Source organism: Babylonia areolata, chromosome 19 (assembly GCF_041734735.1).
Source record: "Babylonia areolata isolate BAREFJ2019XMU chromosome 19, ASM4173473v1, whole genome shotgun sequence".
NCBI lineage: Eukaryota > Metazoa > Mollusca > Gastropoda > Neogastropoda > Buccinidae > Babylonia > Babylonia areolata.
The window spans coordinates 866,005-880,622 of record NC_134894.1 but is presented as its reverse complement, the minus strand read 5'-3'; the positions used below and the strand labels follow the sequence as shown (position 1 = coordinate 880,622).

At 44.9% G+C, this 14,618-nt stretch overlaps 1 protein-coding gene across 3 annotated transcripts in view; it reads left to right on the top strand.

The window, feature by feature from the left end:
- Nucleotides 1-14,618, top strand: part of LOC143293356 (rho-related BTB domain-containing protein 1-like) — a 74,015-nt gene that overhangs the window by 44,367 nt on the left and 15,030 nt on the right. For all 3 annotated transcript variants that reach the window (XM_076604163.1, XM_076604161.1, XM_076604162.1), the window contains exons 2-5: nucleotides 877-1,087; nucleotides 6,708-6,811; nucleotides 11,907-12,098; nucleotides 13,773-14,583. In XM_076604163.1, the coding sequence (XP_076460278.1) occupies nucleotides 902-1,087; nucleotides 6,708-6,811; nucleotides 11,907-12,098; nucleotides 13,773-14,583 (1,293 nt within the window). In that variant the 5' untranslated portion in view covers nucleotides 877-901. The remainder of the gene's footprint in view (nucleotides 1-876; nucleotides 1,088-6,707; nucleotides 6,812-11,906; nucleotides 12,099-13,772; nucleotides 14,584-14,618) is intronic.

Here is a 14,618-nt window from a genome sequence, read left to right as displayed (position 1 = left end):
CATCACGTCACATCGTCTGTTTTCTTGTCTGTTGACGCTCTGTGTGTGTGTGTGTGTATGTGTGTGTGTGTGTATGTGTGTGTGGTTTTCAGCGATTGTGGAAATGTGTTTTCACTAATTCCAGGAGTGTTGTGCTGCATTCTCAGGCAGTGTTGTGTTTTTAGGGAGTGTGTGGGAGTATTTCCTGGGAGTGTGTGGGAGTATTTCCAGACATTGTCGTGTTTTCAGGGAGTATTATAGTATTTTCATTGAGTGCTGCTGGGTTTTCATGGAGTGTATGGGAGTATTTCCAGGGGGTGCTGCTGTGTGTTTCAGGGATTGTGTGTGTGGGTGTGTGTGGGTATTTCCAGGGAGTGTTGCTGTGTGTTTTCAGGGAGTGTATGGGAGTGTTTCCAGGGAGTGTTGCCGTGTGTTTTCAGAGAGTATGTGGGAGTGTTTCCAGGAATGCTGTGTTTTCAGGGAGTGTGGGGGAGTGTTTCCAGGGGGTGTTGCTGTGTGTTTTCAGAGTGTGGGGAGTATTTCCAGGAATGCTGTGTGTTTTCAAAGAGTGTGGGAGTGTTTCCAGGAATGCTGTGTGTTTTCAGGGAATGTGGGGGAGTGTTTCCAGGGAATGATGTGTGTTTTCAGAGAGTGTGGGGGAGTGTTTCCAGGGAATGCTTGTTTTCAGGGAGTGTGGGGGAGTGTTTCCAGGAATGCTGTGTGTTTTCAGGGAGTGTGGGGAGTGTTTCCAGGAATGCTGTGTGTTTTCAGGGAGTGTGGGGGAGTGTTTCCAGGGAATGCTGTGTGTTTTCAGGGAGTGTGGGGAGTGTTTCCAGGGAATGCTGTTTGTTTTCAGGGAGTGTGGGGAGTGTTTCCAGGAGTGCTGTGTGTTTTCAGGGATCATGGGCTGTGTGTGAGCAGCATGATGGTGAACCAGCCCAACCCAAACGACGAGGTGGTGAAGTGTGTGGTGGTGGGGGACTCTGGTGTCGGCAAGACCTGCCTCGTCTGTGCCTGGACCTGCAACGCCATCTATGAGCTCAAGAAGCTGGTGAAGACGCACGTGGCCACTGTCTGGGCCATTGACCACTACCAGAGGGACAGAGAGGTGAGGGGATCGGGGGAAAGGGAGGCGGGGGGGCGTGTGTGTGTGTGTGTGTGTGTGTGCGTGCGCGCGCGCCCGCGCGTGTTTGTGTGTGTGCTGAAGGAAAGAGAGGGAGGAAGAAAGTGGCAGAGAGTGCAGTTTGGTGGCCCTGGGTCATTGCACACACTGCTGGACAACCCCCTTCCACCAGCGCTGCAGGAATCCCCAGGTGGGAAGTGTACCTGTGCAGTCACAGGTCATCCCTGACGTGTGGTCCTGATGACGTCGGGGACCTGTCAGGACCTGTCGGCTTCAGGGGGCCTTTCTTTTTCTTTCTTTTCTTTTCTTTCTTCCCTGCCCTCATTCCTCCCGTCCTGTCTTTCTTGTTTCCTTCTTCCATCATCATCATCATCATCATCTGTGTGTGTGTGTGTGTGTGTGTGTGTGAGCACTGTAATTACTGAAGGTGCTAGTGGTGTCCATAGTTATTATGTTCTCCCATTGTTTACATCGTGACAGAGATGTGCGGTGTACGGTGTCAGCTATTTGGGTCAAGGACAGCTGGTACCTGCACTGTGTCTTGGGCTGCGCTGCTCCTGTTACGTCTTTGTTCAGCTGATGGCTGCATTGTAGTCTTCTTCCTCCTCTCCTGTTACAACGTCTTTGTTCAGCTGATGGCTGCATTATAGTCTTCCTTCTCCTCTCCTGTTACAACGTCTTTGTTCAGCTGATGGCTGCATTATAGTCTTCCTTCTCCTCTCCTGTTACAACGTCTTTGTTCAGCTGATGGCTGCATTGTAGTCTTCTTCCTACCTCCTGTTACAACGTCTTTGTTCAGCTGATGGCTGCATTATAGTCTTCCTTCTCCTCTCACTTTTACAACGTGGTCTGTCAACCGTGTGGAGCCTTTCAACACTATTTACAGACATGGTTGAAAGTTGTGTTAGCAAAATATATAGTGACTGAGAAAGAGAAGTGAGAGACAGAGTACTAACGTCTCAGCTGACAAAGAGAAGGGATGTTCCACTTTGAGAGAGACAGGAGGGAGGAGGGGCGAGGCAGAGAGCTGGAGGTGACACCCGGGTGGAAGGTCAAACGTCAGCGTGGTGATGAGTCATGGTGTAAAAAGTTCACAGACTGAAGTCCAACAGTCACATCGTCACGCTACAACAATTATTCAACAATGATTCTTACCCCCAGGAAAGGAACAAGAGTGGGGGCAGGAGAGTCAGTGTGACAGACACACAGGGGGGATGACCTGCCTCTGTCAACAGCCCATCAGAGAACAACATACAACATGTTTGATGATGAGAGGGGATGAGCATACATGACTCGGATCAACATTCAGAGAACAACAAACAAGATATTTGATGATGATGCGACATGGTACAGGTGCTACACTTTCTTTCCGTTGTTGACAAATACAAGTTCCTGTAAGGACTAAACGCGTTAGGCATGATGGTAACGCCCATGGTTAACAGAGGATATAAACATGGAAATAAAGGCTTGTGATCTAATATTGAAAGCGTCAAGAACATATGAGAGTTTTAGGAAACCGAGAAACAAGCCAGCAACAACAACGAAACGGGCTGCCAAATGTTTTTCAGTTTTATGATTTTTTTTGATTTTTTTTTTGTTATTGAAGATATATATATATATGTATATATATATAATCCAATTGGAAGGCTATCAATCAGCTGTCTGGAAAATAAAATAATTCTTCAAAAAATCTAACTAAACACTTTTCATTTTATTGCCATCATGAAAATAGTCAAGGGGGATAACTCGCAGTCTAATGACTGGCAGTTCCTTGAATGATTTTGCGGGTCTGACACCAGTTGGCCAATAGTGCGCGTGTGTGATTTACAGTGCGCATGCGCATTGACAGTACTGCAAATCAACAAGTTCCAATAGATCTGCATGGGCGGTGGGCATAAAAATAATAAAAAATAATAATAATTTCATAATCTGAACCAACTTCATCTGTCATACCAAAGAAAGTCGTGACGAAGACGGGAAAGTTTGAAAAATATACCGAAATCTGTGTCGTGTTCATACAAAAGCGAAAGCCCAATGTTATGTGGCCGGGAGACCTCCGTTCAGCCGATCATAGGTACAGGTACAGGTACAGGATTGGGGACTTTCCTATAAGCCTTCTGGCTTTTTAACGTCCCTTCACTATTGTCTTAATCAAGTGTTGCACATGCGCCAGGAAAAAGTTTCTTGTTCACTGATCAAAGTCAAATGGTTTTATTAGAGATTTTTCATCATTGTCGATAAGATTTTTGAACTGGTTAATAGTGTTAGCTGTTTTTGTTGAGTTAGATCTAGTGCATTCCAGCCTTTCACTGCTCTAAAACTAAAAGACGATTTACGAACATTTGTTCTACAATATTTTATGTAAAGATTAGTATCTGAGTTTCTGGTAACTTAGGATTTGCTAGTAGAGAAAAAGGTGCTATGATCAATGTCGACCATTCCGTTCATTATCTTAAAAACTAGTATCATGTCTCCTCTATATCTTCTATATATTTTTGGGAGTGCAAATTCAACTGTCTCAAACGACTTTGATAGTCAAGATCTCTAAGTTCTGGAATTATTTTAGTTGCTCTCCTTTGTACTTGTTCAATTGCTTTGGACTGTCTTATTAATCTGGGATACCAAATTGTATTGCCATATTCTACGATAGGCCTAACAATTGTTTTATAAAGGTTGACAAAGATATCCTTATCCAAGAATGTAAATGTTCTCTTGATAATACCCAGTACTTTGTTGGCTTTATTTATCACTGCTTGGATATGTGTATCAAAAGAGAAGTTTTTATCAAATATTACTCCCAAGTCTTTTTCTTCATTACATTCCGAAATAACCATAAAATTCATGTTATCAATTTTCATTTTATATTCATTTTTAGGGTTATTTTTTCCTAGGTGTAGCACTTTACATTTTGTTGCATTAAAATATAGATTCCACTTGTTAGACCAGTCATATAGGTTGTCTAAGTCATTTTGCAATTTTAAAGAATTCTTAGCTATATCATAAAGTTTAGTGTCATCAGCAAATACCCTGCAACAACTACTAACACAATCTGGAAGGTCATTTATAAAAATGGTGAATAAAATAGGTCCAAGAATGCTACCCTGGGGTATTCCACTCAATACTTGTGCATTTGGTGAAAGACTATTTCCAACTCTTACCCTCTGACTTCTCCCCAACAAGAAACTGCTTATCCATTTCAATACATTCCCATTTATCCCATAATCTTTTAGCTTTTTTATTAACCTATAATGTGGCACAGAGTCAAAAGCTTTTTTAAAATCTAAATATATGATATCTGCAGATTCCTTTTCTTCTACTAACTGGGTTAAATCTTCCATTACCTCTAACAGTTGAGTTATACATGACCTCTGTTTTCTGAATCCATGCTGGCACGGAGAATATAAATTATTTGTAATCATAAAATTAACTAATATATCTCTAACTAGTGATTCTAATACTTTACATGCCACACATGTAAGACTTACTGGTCGGTAATTACTTGGATCAGATCTAGTACCCTTTTTAAATATTGTTGTGACTACTGCAGTCTTCCAGTCATCTGGAACCTCACCTAACTCTAATGATTTATTAAATAATGTACAGAGTGGTACTGACAGTTCCTCACTAAGTTCCTTCAGTACACGTGGAGGTAATTGATCTGGGCCCTGAGCTTTACTAGGGTTAAGTGCCTGTAATTTTTCTTTTACTGCTGTAGGAGTTACAATAAGATCACAAAGACTGGAATCACATTTTGGCTCTTTTGACCCAGTAGGAATATTTCTTAAATCTTCTTTGGTAAAAACACTAGCAAAGAAAGTATTTAAAATATTTGCCTTATCCTCATCACTTGCTGCCAATTTTCCATCGTCTGTTTTCAAAGGACTAATACCTGTATTTGATTTTGTTTTAGCTTGTACATATTTCCAGAAATATTTTGGGTTTGTTTTACATTCTCTGGATAGTCTTTTTTCATAGTCTCGTTTGGCATTCTTTATTATATTATTGCATTTATTCCTAGCTGTGATGTACTGTTTGTGATCATATATTTTTCTTGTTTTTAAATACTTCTTATACAAATTATATTTCTTTTTAACACTTTTCTTAACTCTGCCTACCATCCAAGGTGGTTTTAAACTTTTGTTTTGACCTATTGAGATTTTTGGAATGTGTTTCTCCATGCTATCTAGTATTTTTGTTTTTAGGTATAACCAGTAGTCATTAACTGATTTTCCTTCTAAGTCACTCCACTGAATTCCCTTTAAATCTTGATCATAACTTTGACAACAGAACTGGACGAAAACTGGCATGAAGTTATTATGTATGGTAAAGTCCAATTTTATCTTTTATATCAGGCCTGCTCCCTAAAATTCGTTTGGCAGTTTTGTTACGATTTATGGATTCGGGAAAGTTTGAAATTTTCTGCAGTACGATCGTGGAACTGAAAAGCTGATGGACGTGAGCTGCTGGTTGAACTATTCGGTTTGCAGCACGCAGCTTTCAGTTCAACACTCATTTCAGATGATGAGCAAAAATATTGTTTGGATCAATCGGCCTATATGTATGAAGGTTTTGACAACCCCCCGCATGGCAAACACACACCGCCCGCCTTCGCTTTCGTTCTGGTAGCATTTAAGTCACGAACTATGTAGCATTTAAATCAAGAATACTATATATAGCAAATCAGGAATTATGTAGCATTTTAATCAGAAATTGTGTAGCGTTTAAATTCGGAGTTACTTTGATGGACTACGTTGCAGGAGCCCAGTCGGCTATATACACAACAGATGGGTTTTGGCTGTGTAGCTTCTACTCGGGGCGCATGCTGCTGTCACTGTGACGGTGGCCCTGCAACCATGCCAGCAGCCGGTCATCGTTTAGATTGTTCCAGTCTACAGCTGTTCTAACAAAGAACGAGTTCTTAAATTGTTCTGTTCTTGTTTCTGGAACTTCTAGTGTTCTGTAGTTCTTAATGGCTGACCTCTCCACAATGTGCTGGAGACAAAAGTCAGCAAAACGCCAAGGCAGGATGCAGCGTCTGTTTGTTGCTAAGAGAGACGGAAGTCTTGTCATCTCTCTTGCAGCTAGGAAGCTGTAGATCCTTCAGCATAGTTAAGACACAGCCAGGTTCTTTACTTCTGTAGTCTCCTTTGATGAAATTTGCTGCTCCTTGTATTCTTTCAATCTTGTCTACTTCGCCTTGGTAGTTGTAGCTTTTGAATCAGAAATTGTGTAGCTTTTTAAATCAAGAATTCTGTAGCATTTAAATAGAAATTTTGTGGTGTGTAAATCAGGAATTATGTAGCATCTAAATCATAGATTTTGTAGCTTTTAAATCAAGAATTATGTATCTTTTAAACCAGGAATTATGTAGCATTTATATCGGGAATTATGTAGTATTTAAATCAGGAATTATATGCCATCTAAACCAGGAATAAAGTAGCATTTAAATCATGGATTATACAGCATTTAAGTAAAGAATTATGTAGCATTTAAATAATAGATTATGTAGTTGTTAAATCAGGAACTGTGTAGCATTTAAATCCGGAATTATGTAGCTTTTAAATCAGGAATTGATGGAAGAGTGAGACAGGTTATTATGTTTCAGGTGCTGGAGAGGTCGTGGTGTGAGGTGGATGGCGTGCGGGTCTCTTTGCGTCTGTGGGACACTTTCGGTTATCACGACAAGGATCGGCGCTTTGCTTACAGGGGGTCTGTGCTTACACTGCTGTTTGATACAGTTTATGATAGAACTTGAACGCGTCAAACTAAAACTGCTGTGGTGTTTCATGTGGAGTGATGGCCAAGAGGTAACGCGTCTGCCTAGGAAGCGAGAGAATCTGAGCGCACTGGTTCGAATCACGGCTCAGCCGCCGATACTTTCTCCCCCTCCACTAGACCTTGAGTGGTGGTCTGGACGCTAGTCATTTGGATGAGACGATAAACCGAGGCCCCATGTGCAGCATGTACTTAGCGCATGCAAAAGAACCCACGGCAACAAAAGGGTTGTTCCTGGCAAAAATTCTGCAGAAAAATCAACTTTGATAGGAAAAACAAATAAAACTGCACGCAGGAAAAAATGAAAAAAAATGAAAAAAGGGTGGCGCTGTAGTGTAGCGACGCTTTCTCCCTGGGGAGAGCAGCCCGAATTTCACACAGAGAAATCTGTTTTGATAATAAAAATTAAAAAAAGAAAAGAAAGAAAGAAAAAGAAAGATTCAGTTAATGATGGAACTTTAACTTGTGAAATTAAAACTACTGTGTTGTTTGATAAAGTTAATGATGGAACTTGTCAAGTTTAAACTGCTGTGTTGTTTGGTACAGTTAATGATGGAACATTAATTGTCAAATTAACTCTGCTGTGTTGTTTGATTCAGTTAATGATGGAACTTGTCAAGTTTAAACTGCTGTGTTGTTTGGTACAGTTAATGATGGAACATTAATTGTCCAATTAACTCTTCTGTGTTGTTTGGTTCAGTTAATGATGGAACATTAACTTGTCAAATTAATGACAGAAGTTTGAATAAGACATTATTTTAAGCTACACCCCAGTGAAAATATTCATGTTCAGACAAGGGCATACGCTTGCATTACTGTTATTTGGTCAAGCTTATGATTGAAAATTAAATGAAACTCGTTTTTTAAGCGAGGCTACAGTTACTTTAATTTAAGTTCAGCAATAACAGAATTATATATTTAACATGTGATTTTCTTTTTATTAACCATGACAGAAGTTACATCAGGTTGAACAAATTTAACATGTGATTTTCTTTTTATTAACCATGACAGAAGTTACATCTGGCTGAACAGCAATGTTAACATTAGGTATTGAAGGTGGCAGAACGGTGAAGACATATATCTGCCCAAACAGTGTCCTGGAGGGTGTGGGTTTGAATTGTGTCCCACCCTTTGTCCCAAACAGTGTCCTGGAGGGTGTGGGTTTGAACTCTGTCCCACCCTTTGTCCCAAACAGTGTCCTGGAGGGTGTGGGTTTGAACTCTGTCCCACCCTTTGTCCCAAACAGTGTCCTGGAGGGTGTGGGTTTGAACTCTGTCCCACCCTTTGTCCCAAACAGTGTCCTGGAGGGTGTGGGTTTGAATTGTGTCCCACCCTTTGTCCCAAACAGTGTCCTGGAGGGTGTGGGTTTGAACTCTGTCCCACCCTTTGTCCCAGTGTCCTGGAGGGTGTGGGTTTGAACTCTGTCCCACCCTTTGTCCCAAACAGTGTCCTGGAGGGTGTGGGTTTGAACTCTGTCCCACCCTTTGTCCCAAACAGTGTCCTGGAGGGTGTGGGTTTGAACTCTGTCCCACCCTTTGTCCCAAACAGTGTCCTGAAGGGTGTGGGTTTGAATTGTGTCCCACCCTTTGTCCCAAACAGTGTCCTGGAGGGTGTGGGTTTGAACTCTGTCCCACCCTTTGTCCCAAACAGTGTCCTGGAGGGTGTGGGTTTGAATTGTGTCCCACCCTTTGTCCCAAACAGTGTCCTGGAGGGTGTGGGTTTGAATTGTGTCCCACCCTTTGTCCCAAACAGTGTCCTGGAGGGTGTGGGTTTGAATTGTGTCCCACCCTTTGTCCCAAACAGTGTCCTGGAGGGTGTGGGTTTGAATTGTGTCCCACCCTTTGTCCCAAACAGTGTCCTGGAGGGTGTGGGTTTGAACTCTGTCCCACCCTTTGTCCCAAACAGTGTCCTGGAGGGTGTGGGTTTGAACTCTGTCCCACCCTTTGTCCCAAACAGTGTCCTGGAGGGTGTGGGTTTGAACTCTGTCCCACCCTTTGTCCCAAACAGTGTCCTGGAGGGTGTGGGTTTGAACTCTGTCCCACCCTTTGTCCCAAACAGTGTCCTGGAGGGTGTGGGTTTGAATTGTGTCCCACCCTTTGTCCCAAACAGTGTCCTGGAGGGTGTGGGTTTGAACTCTGTCCCACCCTTTGTCCCAGTGTCCTGGAGGGTGTGGGTTTGAACTCTGTCCCACCCTTTGTCCCAAACAGTGTCCTGGAGGGTGTGGGTTTGAACTCTGTCCCACCCTTTGTCCCAAGTTTGACTGGAAAATCAAACTGAGAATCTAGTCCTTCAGGTGAGATGATAAACCAAGGTCATGTGTGCAGCATGCCATTGGTGCTCTGAAAAAGAACCCAATCATTGCAACATAAAGTTGTCCTCTGTCCTCTGGCAAAATTCTGTAGAAGTTCACTCTGATAGTACACAAATACAGTACACATGCACTCAAAGCCTGACAAGTGCATTTGGTCATAATGCTGTCAGGCGTCTCCCCAGCAAGTGTGGTCAAAGGTGTATAGATTGATCCAAACACAGTCACGCCTCCTTGAGAAACTGAAACTTATTTTGACATCTGTACCTCACTCTTCTGTGTAAGTGTGTGTGTGTCTGATGCAATGAGTGAAGCAGTGAGTGATGCTGTGTTTCAGGGGACATGATGCAGTGAGTGATGCTGTGTTTCAGGGGACATGATGCAGTGAGTGAAGCAGTGAGTGATGCTGTGTTTCAGGGTGGACATGATGCCGCGAGTGATGCTGTGTTACAGGGTGGACATGATGCAGTGAGTGATGCTGTGTTTCAGGGTGGACATGATGCAGTGAGTGATGCTGTGTTTCAAGGTGGACATGATGCAGTGAGTGATGCTGTGTTTCAGGGTGGACATGATGCAGTGAGTGATGCTGTGTTTCAGGGGACATGATGCAGTGAGTGATGCTGTGTTTCAGGGTGGACATGATGCAGTGAGTGATGCTGTGTTTCAAGGTGGACATGATGCAGTGAGTGATGCTGTGTTTCAGGGTGGACATGATGCAGTGAGTGATGCTGTGTTTCAGGGGACATGAAGCAGTGAGTGATGCTGTGTTTCAGAGTGGACATGATGCAGTGAGTGATGCTGTGTTTCAGGGGACATGATGCAGTGAGTGATGCTGTGTTTCAGGGGACATGAAGCAGTGAGTGATGCTGTGTTTCAGGGTGGACATGATGCAGTGAGTGATGCTGTGTTTCAGGGGACATGATGCAGTGAGTGATGCTGTGTTTCAGGGTGGACATGATGCAGTGAGTGATGCAGTGAGTGATGCTGTGTTTCAGGGGACATGATGCAGTGAGTGATGCAGTGAGTGGTGCTGTGTTTCAGGGTGGACATGATGCAGTGAGTGATGCTGTGTTTCAGGGGGGACATGATGCAGTGAGTGATGCTGTGTTTCAGGGGACATGATGCAGTGAGTGATGCTGTGTTTCAGGGTGGACATGATGCAGTGAGTGATGCTGTGTTTCAGGGGACATGATGCAGTGAGTGATGCTGTGTTTCAGGGTGGACATGATGCAGTGAGTGATGCTGTGTTTCAGGGGACATGATGCAGTGAGTGATGCTGTGTTTCAGGGGACATGAAGCAGTGAGTGATGCTGTGTTTCAGGGGACATGATGCAGCGAGTGATGCTGTGTTTCAGGGGACATGATGCAGTGAGTGATGCTGTGTTTCAGGGGACATGATGCAGTGAGTGATGCTGTGTTTCAGGGGACATGAAGCAGTGAGTGATGCTGTGTTTCAGGGGACATGATGCAGTGAGTGATGCTGTGTTTCAGGGTGGACATGATGCAGTGAGTGATGCTGTGTTTCAGGGGACATGAAGCAGTGAGTGATGCTGTGTTTCAGGGGACATGAAGCAGTGAGTGATGCTGTGTTTCAGGGGACATGATGCAGTGAGTGATGCTGTGTTTCAGGGTGGACATGATGCAGTGAGTGATGCTGTGTTTCAGGGTGGACATGATGCAGTGAGTGATGCTGTGTTTCAGGGGACATGATGCAGTGAGTGATGCTGTGTTTCAGGGGACATGAAGCAGTGAGTGATGCTGTGTTTCAGGGGACATGATGCAGTGAGTGAAGCAGTGAGTGATGCTGTGTTTCAGGGTGGACATGATGCAGTGAGTGATGCTGTGTTTCAAGGTGGACATGATGCAGTGAGTGATGCTGTGTTTCAGGGGACATGAAGCAGTGAGTGATGCTGTGTTTCAGGGTGGACATGATGCAGTGAGTGATGCTGTGTTTCAGGGGACATGATGCAGTGAGTGATGCTGTGTTTCAGGGTGGACATGATGCAGTGAGTGATGCAGTGAGTGATGCTGTGTTTCAGGGGACATGATGCAGTGAGTGATGCAGTGAGTGGTGCTGTGTTTCAGGGTGGACATGATGCAGTGAGTGATGCTGTGTTTCAGGGTGGACATGATGCAGCGAGTGATGCTGTGTTTCAGGGTGGACATGATGCAGTGAGTGATGCTGTGTTTCAGGGGACATGATGCAGTGAGTGATGCTGTTTCAGGGTGGACATGATGCAGTGAGTGGTGCTGTGTTTCAGGGTGGACATGATGCAGTGAGTGATGCTGTGTTTCAGGGGACATGATACAGTGAGTGATGCTGTGTTTCAAGGTGGACATGATGCAGTGAGTGATGCAGTGAGTGATGCTGTGTTTCAGGGGACATGATGCAGTGAGTGAAGCAGTGAGTGATGCTGTGTTTTAAGGTGGACATGATGCAGTGAGTGATGCTGTGTTACAGGGTGGACATGATGCAGTGAGTGATGCTGTGTTTCAGGGTGGACATGATGCAGTGAGTGAAGCAGTGAGTGATGCTGTGTTTCAGGGTGGACATGATGCAGTGAGTGATGCTGTGTTTCAGGGGACATGATGCAGTGAGTGATGCTGTGTTTCAGGGTGGACATGATGCAGTGAGTGATGCTGTGTTTCAGGGGACATGATGCAGTGAGTGATGCTGTGTTTCAGGGTGGACATGATGCAGTGAGTGATGCTGTGTTTCAGGGCAGACGTGATCCTGCTGTGCTTCAGCACAGTACACCCGGGATCTCTGCGCAACGTGCGGACCATCTGGTACCCTGAAATCCGCCGCTTCTGCCCCACCACCCCCATCATCCTGGTGGGCACGCAGACCGACCTGCGATACCTGTACAATGATGACACCTACCTCAAGATGGAGAAAGGCCTTATGTACAGGTGGACCACTCTGTCTCTTTGTGTGTGTGTGTGTGTGTGCAGGCATGTGTTCGGGTGTGTTGTTATGTACGCACAGAAATGAGAAAGGCAGGAAAAATTATAACCTGTTTAATTTTCACTTGTATGTAATTATCATTTGATAACAAACATGTCAGTATTCAATTATTCTCTTCTGTCATGTTTTCTCTTTAGATGTATCTGTAGAGGTGGAACTTTTTTGTCTCCACAAACGTTATCCCACTTAGAAATGCCTGAATAGTTCTCTGCATCAAAATGATTGATATTACAGATACTCCAGGGAGGTGGACATAGTGATGATGCAGTCATGATGGATGTTACAGACATATCAGTGAGGTGGACATAGTGATGATGGATGTTACACAGTGAGGTGGACATAGTGATGATGGATGTTACAGACACATCAGTGAGGTGGACATAGTGATGATGGATGTTACAGACACATCAGTGAGGTGGACATAGTGATGATGTATGTTACAGACACAGTGAGGTGGACATAGTGATGATGGATGTTACAGACACATCAGTGAGGTGGACATAGTGATGATGGATGTTACAGACACAGTGAGGTGGACATAGTGATGATGGATGTTACAGGCACATCAGTGAGGTGGACATAGTGATGATGGATGTTACAGACACAGTGAGGTGCACATAGTGATGATGGATGTTACAGACACAGTGAAGTGGACATAGTGATGATGGATGTTACAGACACAGTGAGGTGGACATAGTGATGATGGATGTTACAGACACATCAGTGAGGTGGACATAGTGATGATGGATGTTACAGACACAGTGAGGTGGACATAGTGATGATGGATGTTACAGACACATCAGTGAGGTGGACATAGTGATGATGGATGTTACAGACACAGTGAGGTGGACATAGTGATGATGGATGTTACAGACACATCAGTGAGGTGGACATAGTGATGATGGATGTTACAGACACAGTGAGGTGGACATAGTGATGATGGATGTTACAGACACAGTGAGGTGGACATAGTGATGATGGATGTTACAGACACATCAGTGAGGTGGACATAGTGATGATGGATGTTACAGACACAGTGAGGTGGACATAGTGATGATGGATGTTACAGACACATCAGTGAGGTGGACATAGTGATGATGGATGTTACAGACACAGTGAGGTGGACATAGTGATGATGGATGTTACAGACACATCAGTGAGGTGGACATAGTGATGATGGATGTTACAGACACAGTGAGGTGGACATAGTGATGATGGATGTTACAGACACATCAGTGAGGTGGACATAGTGATGATGGATGTTACAGACACAGTGAGGTGGACATAGTGATGATGTTACAGACACAGTGAGGTGGACATAGTGATGATGGATGTTACAGACACAGTGAGGTGGACATAGTGATGATGATATAGTGATGATGGATGTTACAGACCCATCAGTGAGGTGGACATAGTGATGATGGATGTTACAGACACATCAGTGAGGTGGACATCGTGATGATGGATGTTACAGACACAGTGAGGTGGACATAGTGATGATGATATAGTGATGATGGATGTTACAGACCCATCAGTGAGGTGGACATAGTGATGATGGATGTTACAGACACAGTGAGGTGGACATAGTGATGATGATATAGTGATGATGGATGTTACAGACCCATCAGTGAGGTGGACATTGTGACACCAGCCATGGGCCATGATGTAGCCAAGGACATTGGCGCCCCCTTCTACGAGTCCAGTGTGCTGACTCGTTTCGGGGTCAGCGATGTGTTCATCAACAGTGTGCGCGCAGCACTTATTGAGCGACGAAAGCTCAAGTTCTGGAACACGCAGTTGCGCAAAGTGCAGCGCCCCCTGATCCAGCCCCCCATGGTGATCCCTGCCCCCGCCCTGCCCCCCATCCACCTCACGCCCCCCTCGTCCAGTGGAGGGGTGGGTCTGGGTTCGGCGCTGCATGAGCAGTGTGAGAGTGACGTGACCCTTGTGGTGCGGGGTGTGTGTGTGGAGGCGCACCGTGTGGTGCTGGCCATCAGCTGTCAGCTGTTCCATGACCTGTTCTCCCGCCACCACTTCCACCACACCACCTCCTCCCTCCCCAAACCCCCAGGTCCCCCCAGGCTAGGGGTGGAGGTGGACAATGACCCCTTCAAGCAGCAGTCAGTGACCAGCGATGACCGCTGCCTGCTGGACAATGAGGTCAGCGGGGGCACCAACAGCCCCAACAACAACAGCACCATTCTGGCCGACCCCCATCACATGGTCCTGACCCCTGACCCTGCCCTCTACCCCATGATGGTGACCTTCCAGCACCCGGCGGTGGAGGGGGTGGAGGTGAGGTGGCACAGCGCCCCCTACCCGGGGAGTGGGGGGAGTGTGAGGACGGTGGTCACCCTGCACCCGGACATCACGCCACACGCTCTGCACCTGGTCCTGGACTTCCTCTACACCTGCAGATTCTCCCCGAAGGTCTGCTCCACACTGTGTGTGTGGGCTGGGGGGCT